At 50.5% G+C, this 15,655-nt stretch overlaps 6 protein-coding genes across 6 annotated transcripts; 1 reads left to right on the forward strand and 5 right to left on the reverse strand.

Annotated features, from left to right (window-relative positions):
- Positions 1 to 525: 525 nt before the first annotated feature.
- N7503_010867 (casein kinase I) lies at positions 526 to 2,693 on the reverse strand. The gene is made up of 4 exons (XM_057070413.1): positions 2,530 to 2,693; positions 2,407 to 2,476; positions 2,204 to 2,352; positions 526 to 2,152 (listed from the first exon to the last, which is right to left on the reverse strand). The coding sequence occupies exons 1-4, from the start codon at positions 2,656 to 2,658 to the stop codon at positions 1,166 to 1,168; spliced, it is 1,335 nt and encodes a 444-aa protein (XP_056917024.1). The 5' UTR covers positions 2,659 to 2,693; the 3' UTR covers positions 526 to 1,165.
- Positions 2,694 to 4,280: 1,587 nt separating this feature from the next.
- rtt106 (putative negative regulator of DNA transposition (Rtt106)) lies at positions 4,281 to 5,924 on the reverse strand (the record flags this gene model as incomplete). Its single annotated transcript, XM_057070414.1, has 4 exons — positions 4,281 to 4,858; positions 4,930 to 5,286; positions 5,384 to 5,728; positions 5,822 to 5,924. The coding sequence occupies 4 exons, from the start codon at positions 5,922 to 5,924 to the stop codon at positions 4,281 to 4,283; spliced, it is 1,383 nt and encodes a 460-aa protein (XP_056917025.1).
- A 359-nt stretch (positions 5,925 to 6,283) lies between these two features.
- N7503_010869 (mitochondrial 54S ribosomal protein uL24m) lies at positions 6,284 to 7,425 on the reverse strand (the record flags this gene model as incomplete). Its single annotated transcript, XM_057070415.1, is given in 3 exon segments — positions 6,284 to 6,940; positions 7,008 to 7,089; positions 7,100 to 7,425. 3 exon segments carry the CDS (start codon positions 7,423 to 7,425, stop codon positions 6,284 to 6,286), a joined length of 1,065 nt encoding a protein of 354 aa, XP_056917026.1.
- A 926-nt stretch (positions 7,426 to 8,351) lies between these two features.
- On the reverse strand, positions 8,352 to 9,281 carry N7503_010870 (alpha/beta fold hydrolase; the record flags this gene model as incomplete). The annotated part of the gene is made up of 1 exon (XM_057070416.1): positions 8,352 to 9,281. One exon carries the CDS (start codon positions 9,279 to 9,281, stop codon positions 8,352 to 8,354), a length of 930 nt encoding a protein of 309 aa, XP_056917027.1.
- Positions 9,282 to 11,122: 1,841 nt separating this feature from the next.
- Positions 11,123 to 12,066, forward strand: rho1 (Rho family GTPase RHO1; the record flags this gene model as incomplete). Its single annotated transcript, XM_057070417.1, has 5 exons — positions 11,123 to 11,190; positions 11,274 to 11,301; positions 11,414 to 11,611; positions 11,704 to 11,838; positions 11,899 to 12,066. 5 exons carry the CDS (start codon positions 11,123 to 11,125, stop codon positions 12,064 to 12,066), a joined length of 597 nt encoding a protein of 198 aa, XP_056917028.1.
- An 861-nt stretch (positions 12,067 to 12,927) lies between these two features.
- Positions 12,928 to 15,531, reverse strand: N7503_010872 (uncharacterized protein; the record flags this gene model as incomplete). The annotated part of the gene is made up of 4 exons (XM_057070418.1): positions 12,928 to 13,755; positions 13,808 to 15,079; positions 15,133 to 15,226; positions 15,284 to 15,531. 4 exons carry the CDS (start codon positions 15,529 to 15,531, stop codon positions 12,928 to 12,930), a joined length of 2,442 nt encoding a protein of 813 aa, XP_056917029.1.
- Between the last annotated feature and the right edge of the window lie 124 nt (positions 15,532 to 15,655).

Below are 15,655 nucleotides of genomic sequence, written 5' to 3' on the forward strand. Positions count from 1 at the left end.
GCAGGAATTATGTACGCCGCTCGGACGCGTTAAGCTCCAGGCCGAGGCATCAGAACCAGAAAGAAAACACAAAGAACAATGCTATCTTATGCCAAACACTACCAGAAAACAAAAACAGAAAAGACTCGCTTCTCAAACGGAGCAAGAGACAAAACAGACAATTATAGACACGAGCAGTAGATTCGACAAGGGCGAAACAATCAAAAGGCAATCCAACAAGAGGTAGGGGAATAGGACCGGGAGAATATATGCATGCGTCGTTCCGCCCGGTTCGGTAAGACGGGTTGACATCGCCATGCAGGTGCAGGACACAGCAAGCCCCGGGGTAAGGAGGAACGACAGGAGGTCATGAGGCGGTATGCCGAGAAAAAAGAATCCAAACGAAACAAGGACATGCAGGTGCTCATCCTACCCAGCGGTAGGATGAGATGGAACCAGACTGCTCCCGAGGGGTATGACGGAAACTCCGAAACTTGGTCGACGGTCTTCATTCGTCGTCCTTTGCACAGAGGGACCATTCATTACCTGGTTAGAATAAAGCAAGTCAAGCAGATCATGTCCCAAGCGGGGACAAGAATTGCCTTGCAAGATCCCCAGTCTAAAAAGCCCCCTGGAATAGCAGAATGCAGATGTGAAGAGCCAGTTGAATGTCGACCTCTGAATCCGCTCGTTGCCGAAATTTTTGGGATTAGACGGTTAACGCCAAATATAGTGATGGGGATGCAAAAATGGGCAACAAGAAAAATAATCTCTCAAAATTCGCCGTTCCCAGCCGTAGCACCGTGAAAAGAAAAAAGGGGATGAAGACGTAAGCATCAATGAGAGAAAAGTCGTTCTAGCCACATGCGAGTTGTAGGCTGAAGCGTCGAATGGGAAGAAAGAGTGTCAAAAGGGGGGTGGCCATGTATGGAACTGATCATCACCTGGACATAGCCGGGCGACGACGAGTTACCTAGTCAAGATGGCCGAAACAAAAGAAACCAGACAGACAGTCCCATGCCGACTTTGTTGTTATTCTTCGGCCGTATTCGAATATTGTGGGCAGAGCAGAGAAAGGTAGGCCGAGTCCAATCTAGGATGCCGCGGCGTCGCGTCATTTAATTCGAGTTCAACCTGGATCTCGAAATGAGCGAGCCGCAAACAACTAGAGGAAACCACAGCTAGATCACCTACCGCAGCAGAGAGCCTTCATGACTTTCTGGACGAAAGTGGGCTGCGCGTCACTGTTTCCTTGCACGCCGCCAGCCTGTTGGCTATTCAGTCCTTGGTTCCCGGGACTACCGTGGCGAGGCAGGTGAGCGTTGGAGTTCTGGAACTGCGCTGTGGTCGATGCTGCCGGGGTCCCGGTCTCAAAGCCCCCGCTCGCACGTTTCGGCGGCATGCCGCTGCCGCTTGGGCGGTCTCGGGGTGTCTTGCCGGGTCCCTTGGCTGGAGAAGGAGGAGGGGGCTGCGCTGCGTTTAAACGGTCGGCAGTCACTCCAGGCCTTTGTTGGCTGTGACGCATCTGACTCCCGTGGATATCGCGCCCCGTCGAGGTCTGGTACTGGTTTTGGAGATGAGCCTGTGACGAGTGCGACTTGTAGTCCCATCCGCGGCCATTGTTCAGCTTCATCCAGTCATACTCTCCATCTTCCACATCTCCGCCATTCTTGAGGGCCTGAGTCAAAATGTCACGAAGGTAGTCGTAATCGGGGGTGTCCTCGAATCCAAGGTTTCGAACGTAACTCAGGTACTTGTTGAATTCCTCGGGGTACCCATCACAGAGGTCCTTGATGGCAGTGGTCTGCTTCTTCTCACCGATTTTCTCATACTTTTGCTTGTTGGTAGCAGCCTTCAATCCCTGCCAGGGGAGACCTCCACGGAGGAAGTACATGAAGACATGTCCCAGAGCCTCCAAGTCATCACGTCGGGACTGCTCGCGACCGAGATGTGTGTTGATAGACATGTACCGGGCGGTACCGGACAATGACTTGCGCTCACGGTAGGGGATGTGCTGCTTGGTCTTGGGGTCACGGTATTGCTTGGCCATACCAAAATCAACGACGTGGATGACGTTGGCAGCCTTTGTACCAGGGCGTCCGATAAGGAAGTTGTCAGGCTTGATATCCCGGTAGATAAGATTCTTCTCGTGGATTGTTTGCACGCGGGAGAGCTGGACGCTGTTAGCTGCTATGTCTGTCGGGGGGACTGTTCATAAACGTACCATCTGCTTAGCAACCATGACAACGGTCTTGGTAGAGAATCTGCGGTTGCAGTGATCGAAGAGATCCTCCAGACTAGGACCGAGAAGATCGATCACAAGGATGTTGTGCAAGCCCTCCTGTCCGAAGTAATAGACATTAGGAATACCGGCTGCAGGAACGGTTAGTGAAATGGTGGAATAACATATCAATACTCGACACTTACGGCATCCAACCAAGATCTTGTAGGTCCGATACTCATCGCGGAGCTGAGGAGCATCGCTCTTGCGAGGTTCCTATTTTCGGTCAGTTCGGCTGTTTGTGTGGTGTTCACAGGAATGAGACGCACGAATTTGATAGCAACCTGCTGGTTGTTGAGGAGGTTGGTACCCTCGAAGATGACACCAAAAGATCCCTCTCCGATTTTCTTGCCGACGCGGTAGTGAACACCCACTACGTTTGATGAAGACGACGCCATAGATGCGAGTGCAAGGGTTGCGATCAGAAACTAGAACTTCCAATCACGGGGTGATCTTAGGGACGCAGACACGTGACGGGGCAGTGTCTTGAACGGCAGTCAGCACGAAGTTGAAGAGTAGGACCACAAAAGGCCACACATGCGATAGGGTTAGTAAACATACACTGCAAAAGATAACTGATCGTCAACCGATATTATTCCGGTCACTTCAATGGATGCACAGCTCCGACGATGTCACTGGTTCGCGCGGAATCGTTGAGCCGAGGGACGTTGTCCAAGCGTGACGAGACGAAGGAGTGGGTGGGAAGCTTTCCAATTGAGACAGGGATAGAATTGGGCGTGTCGGTACAGAAATTGGAGACTTGGTGGTTGGAGGATCGGACGGGGCAATGTCTGGGGGCGAATCCAGTCGGGGCCAAGCGCAGATGCGAACGGTGGCGAACACGAAAGGGACACAACGCTAAACGGAGCGAACCAAGAGGAAGTGAGCACCCACGGTACTCGACAACGAGTACGAGCCGCACTGGTTGGAAGAGCAGGGGAAGGGGAGGGTGTGGAAGGGGGTTGTGGATGAGGAAGAAGAGAAGAGAGGGAGAAGTTGGAAGAAAGGGAGCGGAGGGTATTGGGTTTGTATTTGGTACGAGGAGACACCCAAAGTTGCTGGTTGAAGCGCCCGAAGTTGTTGATCGCGGGTGGTAATTACCCGTAACACGGTAACAAACTTGGAGCGTTGGGGGAAAAAGACCGGAGTCTCCTCTTCTACACACTAAACTACTAGCGGTACGGACTTCTCTATCAGAGTAAGCTTTTTTTAGAGAACTACCCTCTCCGGTAAAGAGAAAGAGGAAAAAACGTATTCACTAAAATATGTGGAAGAATCATAATTCGATAAAAAAAAAAAAATTAGTTGCTTCACTTAGGGCTTCGTGAAACACCCAATGGAAAGACTAAGGTGCCTGGGTGTAGTGCTGGCGCTTCCCTGCGTCACAGAACCTGCAGGCACTAGGAAACCTGGGAAACCTGGGAAGAACTGACAAGATTTGAATAGTTATGTCGGGTGGTGACGGAAAGAGACTTAATTTAGAGATCGCTACTACATCATTGCCTGTGTGAGCCCCCGTTTTTTTAGCTTGGGATTTTTGTTTTTTTCCCCTGCTTTACCGCTCTCAGGGGAGGTTGTCTGGACTCGGTCTGGAATGCGCTTAATCAAGCGGTAAGATTGCGGTCTTGGCATCCGGAGCTTCATCGGTTTATAGTTAGAAGCTAGATGAACAGCACTGACAGTAATAGATTTCATCGGTGACCAATTCTTATTCAATACAGATGCTTTTTTGCCAAGCCAATATATGTAACATCTTGACCTGACAGCTGCAGAGGGTACAGATTCAGGTAGAGAGACTAACCCTACAGTTGCATTTGACACGTCTGCGACCCACTGGGGGTGATCGTTCGACGGGGCCCAAGATACGGTGTGAAAGCTAGTGGTTTCAACAGAACAAGCCGATCCAATTGCCGGACCCAACTGCCCTGGGACATCAAATAGAAGAACCGCGATATGTCCCCTTCAAGCACATGCTAACATCAGAGATGCTCAATGGGACACACTCGTCATCAGGAATGCATTAGGCTTCATTTCCAAGTTTTTGGTTAATGAGATCCTCATCTCCATCCCCATCTTGATCGGCGGCATCCTCCTCTTCTTCCGCGTCTTCCTCGTCCTCATCGTCGTCATCGCTATCATCTTCATCATCATCGCTGGAGCCACTTCCTTCACTGTCACCATCGGTCCCGGGGTCATAGTCTTCTTCATCCTCTTCCTCCTCATCTTCAAGCTCCCGTTGGGCTTTTTGAAGCTCGCTTTCCTCTTCTTCACCGCCGGCCTCGGCAGCTCCATCCTGGTTTTTGCCAGAGTTGACATTATACACTTTCGCGCGCCGGGCCTCAGCTAAACTTGCATCTTGTAGGCCATGTCGTTTAATGTAGGTATCGATCCCACTGAAGTCGGCCTGGTCTATCATCTGAAATTCGATTTCCATCTGGTCTTCTTCGGATCCGTTGCGTGGGCGGGCTAAAAAGTTAAGATTGAATGTTCGCTGAAGAACAGACGTATATGAAACGGATTCGATGGTGTCGAAGGAGAAGAACAAAAGGGGCTTCTTGAAAGCGAACAGAATCCCAGTAGACAGGAAGAAAAGGTACCCTGATGAGAAATAGGCATGTCAGTATCACTGTAGACCAAAAAGGAGTCTCAGCATTCCATGGGATATATACCTTCTTTGCTACCCCGGAAGGCTTTGACATGATAGGCCTTCTCGCCCTTGCGGTGGGCTTCAGGCATAGCGCTCACAAACTGTCTCTCATCGGGCCGCACGACATTCGTGTTTGGCATGGTATCATTCAGCAGCTTCCGGATCAGACCTTCCGCAGTTTCGCCCTCATTGTGACCAATCTGTTGCCCCAGTCCGGTGAACGCAGCCTTGGCTGGGCCATCGGCCACTGTGAAAACCATACAATCTGAGCCATTCACGCCCTCGGGTGGTGGTGTGATTCCATCGGCGTACTCGGGAATGATACAAAAGTTGAACTGTTTCTGGGTCTTCTCTGGCACGGGGAGGCACAAGGCATGACCTAAATTGCAAGCGAAACCACACATTAGTTTCTTGTCTCATTCAACAATAGAAGCTGAGAAAAGAAAAAAGAAAACTTGACGGATTTGAAAACTCACGGATTCGGTCCATGGAAACACCAAATTCAATCTCTTTTGTAGCCTGGTTTCTTGCACGAAGCCCGCCACTAGCGGTTATCTCGAGCATGAGCTTCTTGCGCTGAGGTATAGCGAACGACACATCCTGAACATAGAATTGAACTGGGGCATTGGGATCTTTCAAATCCGCAGATGATTGCACCGTCACTTGCGGCTGTCCATTCTCTATTTTGCGCTTTTTCGCGGCAGGACCGTTGCTGGGCGGCGGCACGAACGGGAGGGATGTGGTAGTGGCAGCCCTGGCCAGCAGGGAAGAGGTATATCGTGCGAGGTCCTTGAATAAGGGTTCGTGGTAAGGTGTAGAGCCTAAAAGATCGAAATCGATGACGGTCAGTGGGTGGGCGACAGGGTGATGGTCATCGCCATCGGGAGGGCGTAGATGCGCCGTTGGCTACGCACCGATCGCATCGTAGACTCGTTGCTTTAGAGAGGGTTCGGTCGCAAAAGCCTCCTCGATCTCGGCGATCGGAGCCCCGGCCGAATTGATTGCTGCGAACGCCATGTTTCTTTACAGCTGCCCGGAGGTGAAAGCTGTGTGAAAGGGAATGGCCGGGAGGAAGTTGGATCAAGAATGATTGCCCCAGGCGCGGAACTTTCGATCTCCCCTGTCGGAACCGCGGATCGTCATATGAAAACCCTACATCAGCACAGCCTTCTGATTGCAACTTTCGGCATGAACCAACATTTGCTAGAGTTTTTTGTGTAGACATTGTGTGGCAATTGGGTAAAAAGGTTGTGGATGAACTCAGAAAAATAGATGTAGGCGCAAATTTCCATGCTACTAGAATACATTGAGGTTTATACAAATCGCTATCTTGCAAATATAAGACAAATCCAGCTTTCGCTGCCGCGGTCACTGGTTCAAGCGGAAGCCTGAGAATTGGTGGACTTGCTGGACTTTGTCGCATTCATCCCCATGAAGCGGCTGATAAAGTCGTTGGTCTCCTTGTCCATGACCACATTGCCATTGGCATCCAGCTTTGCCAACTTGGATGCCATACTGGCATTGGCCGTCGCCAGCTTCTTCTCACCCTTGGGGGTCAATAATGACTGGCTCTTCAAGTATTCCTGTCGGTATTCCTCCATCACCTTCTCCTTCACATACTCGGGGTCGTGCCGTGTTCGGAATCTGGAGTATTTGTTGCGCAGTTCATCAATAACGCTGGACGGAAAAGGCGACTCGTCCATAGAAGGAACCCAAGACACGTCTGCCACTTCATTTCCTCTTGTGTCACACTCTGCGACCTCGGCATGGGGTGGCTCCTCAGCAGGCCACGGAATTTCAATGTCCAATCCAGCGATGTAGCGAGAAAAGCGAGGAAGCTTGCTGTCGTGGAATCGCTCCAGGTACGGAGGACCACCGTAAGCGTGCTGTACGATGTGATCTTTAGTTCCGTCTTCCATCTCGAGGGCAACGACATGTCGAATATCATTCATGGACACTGGCATGCCCTGGGCAACGGTGTCGGTGGAGATTCCCATGGAAAGTTTTGCAAATTCAGGGACGGTGACTTCGGCCTGAACAAGAACAATGAATTAGCGATACTTCGTGCCAATTGGCATATACAGCAGGTCTGGAACGCACCATGTTGACATCTTTGATGATGACAGTCTCACTCTCCACATTGATCTGAGTAATTTCATTGATCTTGCCCTTATCCCGACCCCTAATAACACAGACTCGGTCTCCTTCGGCGAACAGGATCTCTTTCCGGCGGAGGTGCTTGGGGATGGCCGGGGGGGTGCATCAAGGAGACGTCAACCGCACCGTACCTAGTCGCGTCGGGTCCGACATGTCGCATCGGAGCCAGAGATCCCTTCTCCCAGTCCTCCCAGCGGGCATCCCGCGACTCTTTCAGACCAGTGATCAGAGCTCTGTTGTAATCCTTCCGTTGCCGGAGGACCTGCTGGCGGTCCACAACTTTGACGGCTTGCTGGGCCCGGTAAACCTTCTTTTGCGCCTGCTTCCGGGCTGTTGCAGCCCTCTGGATAACCTTCTGCATTTTGAGGAGTGGGGGGTTCAGCAATGGCCGAACGTTGCTACTTGTCAATAATTAGCAATGCGCGGACGGAAAATTGCGGCCAAATTCACGACACGTGATACTTCACCAGTTGTATTAGGTAAGCGGTCTGCACCCCTCGCGTGAAAGTGCTCAATGAATAGCATACGTAGCTGTGAGTTTCTTTTGAATATATTATTGGTCTTTTATCGAGGTCGTCAATCCTCATCTCCGGCTCTTCTAATCCTTGATCTTGACAAAATTTGGAAGACGACATCGACATGCATGTGTATCTCCATATAGGCCGATAACAACTGAGGCCTTATTAAGGTAACAAACAATCCTGTAATCGTGCCCGATTTGGGATGCAGCCAATGGATTTTAGTTTCCATACTATGGCCTCAGAATACAAAATATCGGTCTTCAGAGTTGGCTATCGATATAGTATATGTATATAGACTGTACTGACTTTGGATGTGCAAGTCGACCTCGGGAAACATATAATCCATGACATCTGGAGGATCCGGTCATGATAGTAACTAATACGTACTAAGCAATAGACCAGGTAGCAGATGAGCTACCTATATATATAGCCGGCTGAAATTATATCCGCTGAAGCAATTAAGGATCACAACAATAAACCGTGGACTAGCCGTTACTGTGCATGTATAACTAAATACAATATACATAACCAAGCAGAGCACCTGGCAGTTCGTGGCCGAGACCCCGGGAACTGCCCAGGTGTACGTGCTTAGCTCGAAGTACAAGCGTATTTATAGGTATGGATTGATTTGAAAGATTTGCTCACAAGCAATTTTCGATTTCAAATTGAGCATCGAGGTATGGGCAGTTCCATAAGATGATCATATATGCAAGCCTCTTAATATACACATCTCATTGTACCAGGCGTCTCAGTACGGATGGTCCACTCACTTGGGCGCCACCAAGTCCCTTAGAATTTCAGTGGCGCGTCTATGTATAGTAAAATGTGAGTCTCCAGTGTATTCTTTTAAAACAGCATGGGGGATACGTCCAGCCATGTAGCGCCCCAATGTAACAGGAGTGTTATAGTCTTCCGTACCATACCACAAGCGGATATTCTTTAGGTGAATTTGGTCCAGCTCAAATCCCCAGTCCGACGTCAAGACTCGTCCTTCATCCACTGTAGCATCTACACCATGTCTAAAGCTTTCTTTGAGGGAAGCCTGCAGGAGATCCAAGCTTTCAGGTGTTTCACAGAAGTCTCGATCAGCAGGCTTCATGCGCTTCGTGGCACCAATCACCACCTCCCTCATCTTGACCGGATCCGAGCCCTTGACCATCTCACCAAATATGGTGTTCAGCATAATGCGAGCTAGCCAAGGCGCATACGCAAGGCAATTGAGTAAAAGTCGCAGGTCCAAAGTCGCACCCCCGGTGCCCAATTGCCAAGGACCCATGCCCGACACAACGCCCACCCCCAGCAGCTCCGAGTCTGGTAAACCATGAGCACAGGCAAGGGCATACGGCCCGCCTGCAGAAACCCCGAGAACATAGTATTGCGCCAGATCTAGGCGTTTTGCCAGCTCACGTGTATCAGAGGGCCAGTCCATAAGCTTACGATTCGGCTGTGGGGAGGAAAGGCCGAGTCCCGGGCGATCGATGCCGATGACCCGCACGTTCACTTCACGCGCGGCATGATGAAATGACGCAGACTCGAATCTCGACCCAGGAAGTCCATGGAAAGCGAAAAGTGGAGTGGCATTTTCACTGGTTGAGCCAAATTCTGCGAAGCCGAGTGTACGACCGTCGATGAGGGTAATCGATTGATGAAGCCGTGCCTGGAGCGATGGGTCCTGGAGCAGGGAGCCGCTAGCCATGCTTGTCGATCGGGCTCGGTGGCTTTTCGCTAGTGTCATGAAAGTGGGAATCCAGTAACTTTCGTGTAGGAAAAACCGGGGCAAGCTCGAATAATGACTGGCTTTCGATGTATCATTTGAAATTGTGTGGAGCGATAACGAGCTAAGAGTACGTGGAGCGCCAGAAACCACGCTAAATGATTTTGCTTCTAACCTGTACCTGTACTAGCCTTGTCTGAAGCCCCCGACTTCCCGTGAGAAAGCCAAAGGCACCAGTATTCGAGGATCTCAGCCGCTGTCCCGCTTACACTATTTTTAGTCCCGTCACAGTTTCTGATCCCGAAGGCTGCGCAAGAATGAATTTTTTTCTTCTTCCAGGACATGCCCCTTTCGTCTCCACTTTGAATAAGGTCAACCTTGAGGATGCACGTTGCAAAGTGGATTAGGTGCGGAAGCATGACGGAAGACAAATTTTGATTGGCTTGGTAGGGGCATCGTGGTTCAACGTGGATAATTTGAGCTGTGGCCCCTGGATCGTAATCATAGCGAAAAATTCCTTGGATAGCGTGATTCAGCCTTGGCTTTTCGTACTTCTTGGAGACGGAGCAGGACTGTGGTACACGTAGCGGAAGATGCAGAAGCGATCGTCACTGGAACGAGTCAAGCATTTCTGGATGGATCCCATATGACCTACAATGTTATACAGTTAACCGCGTTGAACTGTTTCAAGCTATGATCCGCTCTGCATGTCCACCCGGGCAGTATTAAGTTACAACGGTACATATACAACCTGAATACCATATATCTTTTAGAAGAGCTCAATTTAATTCAAACTATCGAACCTTGGAGTATATAGTAAAAATACTTTTCACGGAAAATGGCCGTCGGCGCTCTATCCCTCTCTGCTGCTATTCTTGGTTCAGGGAGAAAGTGCAACCATAATAGGATCTCAGTTCTGCAACGTCCACGGGTACCAAATAAGGCCATGATAGAGTTTAGCATCAACTCTGAAACTCACCCCCTTTCCTGGTGATATCACATACTCGTAGCAATACATACCTTTCTCTGCAGCCACGGTGGCTGTGCCCCCAGGATCAAAAGTGTGGATCTTTTTGTGACGCGGATACTGACTTTGCTCAGCCACACATACCTGCTAGGGCTGGCATGGTAATGGTATTACCGTCCCCTAATCAGAGAGAGGTCTGGCCACGGCAAGGCAACGGATAGGAGAACATGCGAACTGTAATAGGTTGAAAAGATCGTAGATCAGGTACAGGGTGTAGGTGATATATTTCACCTAGTCCTTCAAATGAAGAACCCAGGCTCCAAGGACCTTAAACATGATCAATAATGACTTGTGGATTTAGGGGGGAAGAAAAGCCCGGGTTATAGGAAAAAGGAGGAAGCCCATCAGTTCCCCGTCGACACAATACCTGAACGGGCGGTACCACAACAAATACAATACTCCGAGAATACGGCCACCGCCCGGGCAAGTCTGGCCTCTATCTTCCTCCACCTCCAAGTCATCAAATATTCTTCTCCTCCATCCCAAATCCTATTTCCTCCATCCCTGGTTCGTCTTCTTGCTGCGACGTGGGCTATTTTCTATTCAAATTAACCTCTTTCAACCGCAGTATTCCAGTTGTTGAGATTTCACAGTACGATCACCCTCCTTTTCCAGAGCCAACCCCCCCGGGACAACCTGAACTGGTCCCTTTCCCATCCCTCACCTCTGCCCCTTCTACCCCCTCTCCCCCACTCCCCGCGTGCTCCATCTTTTGAGTACACTTCACCGCAAGAATACCACTGTGTTGCATCACTTTTGATTGTGATCCGTGATCGCTGACTTTGTCTCCCTGAAGATGGCCGAGATCCGTCGCAAGCTCGTCATCGTAGGCGATGGTGCCTGCGGTAAGACCTGTCTTCTCATGTAAGTACTCTGACATCAGAGCTGATTTCCCCCGTACTACCACCCCTTGATATTGTGCCTGAAACTGATCATCTATCTCGCAGTGTCTTCTCGAAGGGCACCTTCCCTGAGGTGAGCTCCTATCTGACCCCGATCTTGATCACATGTCCTATCTTAGGATTACCGATATAGCCCCATTTACCTCCGCCGAACTATTTCTAATACATGTCTTTCATGATTGCAGGTCTACGTCCCCACCGTCTTTGAGAACTACGTCGCCGATGTTGAGGTTGATGGCAAGCACGTCGAGCTTGCTCTTTGGGATACTGCTGGCCAGGAAGATTACGATCGTCTCCGTCCTTTGTCATACCCCGACTCGCACGTCATTTTGATCTGTTTCGCCGTCGACTCGCCCGACTCGCTCGACAACGTCCAGGAGAAGGTGCGTACCTCGCCCGATAAGCCCCAACACTCTATAGTGGATTCTTATGGTCCACTGGAGCAAACTTGAGCCTATGCTGACATCGTTCGTAGTGGATTTCCGAGGTCCTCCACTTCTGCCAGGGTCTTCCCATTATCCTGGTTGGCTGTAAGAAGGATTTGCGTAACGACCCCAAGACCATTGAGGAGCTCAACAAGACCTCCCAGAGCCCCGTCAGTGAAAGCCAGGTAAGCTGATATTCCCATGCCGTCAAGGATCTTGGATGGCCCGCTGATTCATGTATACAGGGTGAGGAGGTCCGCAAGAAGATCGGTGCCTACAAGTACCTCGAGTGCTCTGCCCGTACAAGCGACGGTGTTAAGGAGGTCTTCGAGGCCGCCACTCGCGCAGCTCTGCTGAAGATCACCAAGGGTGGCCGCGGCGGCAAGACCAAGAGCAAGTGCTTGATCCTGTAAACTACACCCAGCCGTTGAGGTAATCCGCCCCGACCACACATCCGGGACTCGGGCAGGTTTGGTTCTCGAAAGGGGGGGGAGGTGCTTCTGGGCCTTGTTTCTTTTGCGAGATTCGTGGATAATATTGAGCCCGGATGCCTAAGTTGCGGGTGTCCTCTCTTCTTCCCCCCTGCAGTTGGTCGACCTTGTGTTTCTCCTTTTTTGCCTTTATTTTGCAGAATTTGTCTAGGGAGGCGTTGTCTTCATCATAACCCTGTGGGCTTTTCTCTTTTTTTCTCCCCCGTTTCTTCCCCATTCGACTCCGTGGATCACAATGACAAATTTGCCCGATTCGTGGGCAGTATAAAACATTAAGAAACCCCAAAAAAAACTGTGGGAGAAAGCCTTTGGACAGTAGCGCCGGTTGTGGATTTGGACATCGCCATGACGAGCCATGGCTCATGGTTCTCGCCCTGTGTGATGATAGATGATTCCCGTTTCTCCCTTCGGATATCTCCCCCCAGCGAAGAGCTTGACTCTTGTTTTTCTGTCTTATCTTACTATATTGATTTCTGCTAAAGCTAATGCATGGAACATCTGGTCTTGGACTTGTGCTCCAGTTTATCCTGTACCTTGGAACTAGTCTCTTGCGTAAGCCTGGTGAGGAATTCGCGATATATCGTAGTATAATACTTCCATTCGCATGGAAACAATGTCATTCGACGGGATACTACTGCATTGGTGCTTAATGTTCGAAGCAGGACAGGTACCTAAGTGAGCAAACACGGCATAACTCTCTAGGCCTTTTATATCCTTTGTTTAGAGTCAAAAATAAGTAGGATAGGCCCAGTAGATCGATACAGGAATGCAAAGAAAGAAAGATCACTTGTTAAATCGCAGTAGCCCCTCAACATATCTCCGAGCATCCAGTCCAAGCCCCTCCACTAGTTTCGAGGGAGTAGTAGTATCAGCACTACGAGAAGCCTTAGAAGACGATCCACCCAAGTCACGGAAGAAGCGTGCACCGCTACTCATTCGATCCTGGTTCGCAGGGGAGACATAGTCACTCGCCTTGCGGACAAGAAAAGCTTCTTGTGGTTCTGGAACACCGGGTGGCAAGGAGTGAACATCCTCGGTTTCCGCCTCAGCCATGGATGATAGGGCCACAGATGAAGATGCAGAGGAGAGAGCCTGTGGTGGTGATGGGCCCGTCGGTGGGATGCGGACCCAGAGAATCCACCAGCCACGGCTAGTCTTGCAGGTGCGCTCAAGTTCTTGCGGACGGGAACGGGTACCGATGTAAGTGGACAAGAGGCGGTGGTGAATGGCGAGACTCTCTAAACGGGACCACTTTGGTGCAGATGATAGTTGGATGGATGAGGGAGATGGCGTGCGAGGAGATTGTGGTATTCTGGGTGATTGGGAGGGTGTGCCTAGACTAGGGATGTTAGGGATGGAGGATCGGATTGTTAGATTGGACGGGTCGTAGACTAGATCGTGGACTGGTTGAGTTCGGGAGGAAAATCGGTTTTTAGGGTCGGCGGTGCCTTCAGATGTTGAAATGCGGGATGCAGCTGTTGCTGGGGAGGTGGAAGACAGTAGTGATTTCTGAAGGGGGCCTAGCTGGTGATGAATGCTGGTGTAGAGAGATGGAGATGAAAGAGGTGTTGTATTCGCATCGAAGAGGAAAGTGAACATGAATGGTTGGTGCTGGATTGGTGTTAGCTAATCGGATTTGATATCGGACAATGAGAACCCTTACTACATAGATCACGGCCTCAAGCTTTCGTGAATCACCGTCTCCACCCGATCCATCTCCCAAATGAAGATGAAGAGTTCGATGCACGATGCGAGTCTTGGATTTGTTCGCGTCTGACTCGAATACCGGACTGCCTTCTTCCAGGTCATCCAGTATGTCCAAATCGTCGCGAGGTCCCAAAACGAAACGACCAGCATCCTTATTAGGTTCCTGGTGTAGCCTACTTGGCCCGTTTGAGGGCGGAGTCTGAACAGGGTTGGTGGATGGCTGACTTCGTTCTATAATACCAGTTGATGGCTTGCCGACATCAGGAGCCGGGGAACCAGTAAGTGACGGAGTGGACATGCTAGAGAGACTCCAAGATGACCCATACCCCAGAGTCAGATATTTCATGACTGCTTCGGTCCCAAAGACTGACTTGTCGCTCTTTGGATCGCTTCCGGGTGGAGCAACCTCATCTCGCTCGGCCGTGTTCTCGCCCTGACCTTCTGGAATAGTTTGCGGTGTGGCCAAGACAAGCGGTCGAGGTATGCCGGGCGTATGAATTCGCTCTGGAGTTGACGGGGTTTTGCCATCTTGGCGACCAGCGGAGCTCCTTTCTCTATGTCTTCGGAGCTTTCGTCGGCGTAGGGAGACTGGGTCTCGCCCTATACCATACGTCGCATCGCCATATCGGTAAATCGACTCCATCCAGTGTGAAACATGAGCGACTGAGCGCCGCGATATGGTATCGACACCCGAAAAGATGACACCGTCAGCCGGTCGAGGATCGGTGTCCTGCCCTAGCCATTGCTTTTCCTCATTGAATTGAGACGGGGAATCTCCGGAATGGGCCGATGAGTCGCCGAATCTCGAGACTACCAGATCGATCAAGCCGTCTGTTCTCCCCACAAAGTCTTCAAGAACCTCTCTCTCTCCGCTGCCCCATTCTTCTTCTCCGACACCGATTCCCAACTCGCCGCCCGCAGCAAGTTTGATTCCATTATAGATATCAACGATTGGATTTCCGGTTAAGAGAAACTCCCAGTTCCATGCGAATTTCTCCCAGAACCGTTCAAGGAAGAGACAAAATGAGGATCGACCCGCACGCTCGTAAAGATCGCTCAGAGAAAAGTCATGGAGAAGAAGAAATATTGAGTGGGCGCGGCGCAGTTGTTGAATGTGGAGCCGCGGGTGTCCCATTTCCCTTGCCGAATAATGAAACTTTGTACTACTAGCTGTATCATTTGCGGAGGTTTGCGTTGGCTCAGCTGGTAACCGCGTCAGGTCGATAGACTAGCTTTGGTCTTAGTGAATGTTCGCGCTATCAGTGCTTCGGCCACACTTACAGCAACCACCCACCAGTCTTTCTCCAGCTCGAGGAGCACCACTCTTGTCTTTGCGGTCTCAACATAGTCCAATGTCTTGCCTGACGAAAAATCACTGTAGGATGGATATGAGCCCGTGTTCATCTGAGCGATTTGGGCAAGAAGTTCCCACCTAGCGAAGTTCACCATCCCCTGCGCCAAACCTATCTGGCGCAACCTCTCATTTTTGCCACCCTCGGGAGGCTTGCTACCCTCCTCTTCAGTAGGCGATCCCTCTGTCCGTTGTAGGTAGTCCGATCTCGAGGTGTAGAACACGATTTGGTCTTCGAGCGTCTCGTCGGTGGGTCCGAGGGTTGGGTTATAGATAGCGAGAAAGGAGAGTTGCGCGGGGATCACCGAGCCAGCTTCGCTTTCCGGCATGGCATCATTAGGATCTGTAATTAACACTTAGCGATTCCACGACAGTGAGAGAGTCGTTGGCGCAAGAACAGTGGGACCGATGATGTTGACATCACGTGGTGCTTATCGATAAGTCGCACGTCTC

Source organism: Penicillium pulvis (assembly GCF_028828015.1).
Source record: "Penicillium pulvis strain IBT 33274 chromosome Unknown scaffold_8_segment0_segment0, whole genome shotgun sequence".
In the NCBI taxonomy this organism is placed as follows: domain Eukaryota; kingdom Fungi; phylum Ascomycota; class Eurotiomycetes; order Eurotiales; family Aspergillaceae; genus Penicillium; species Penicillium pulvis.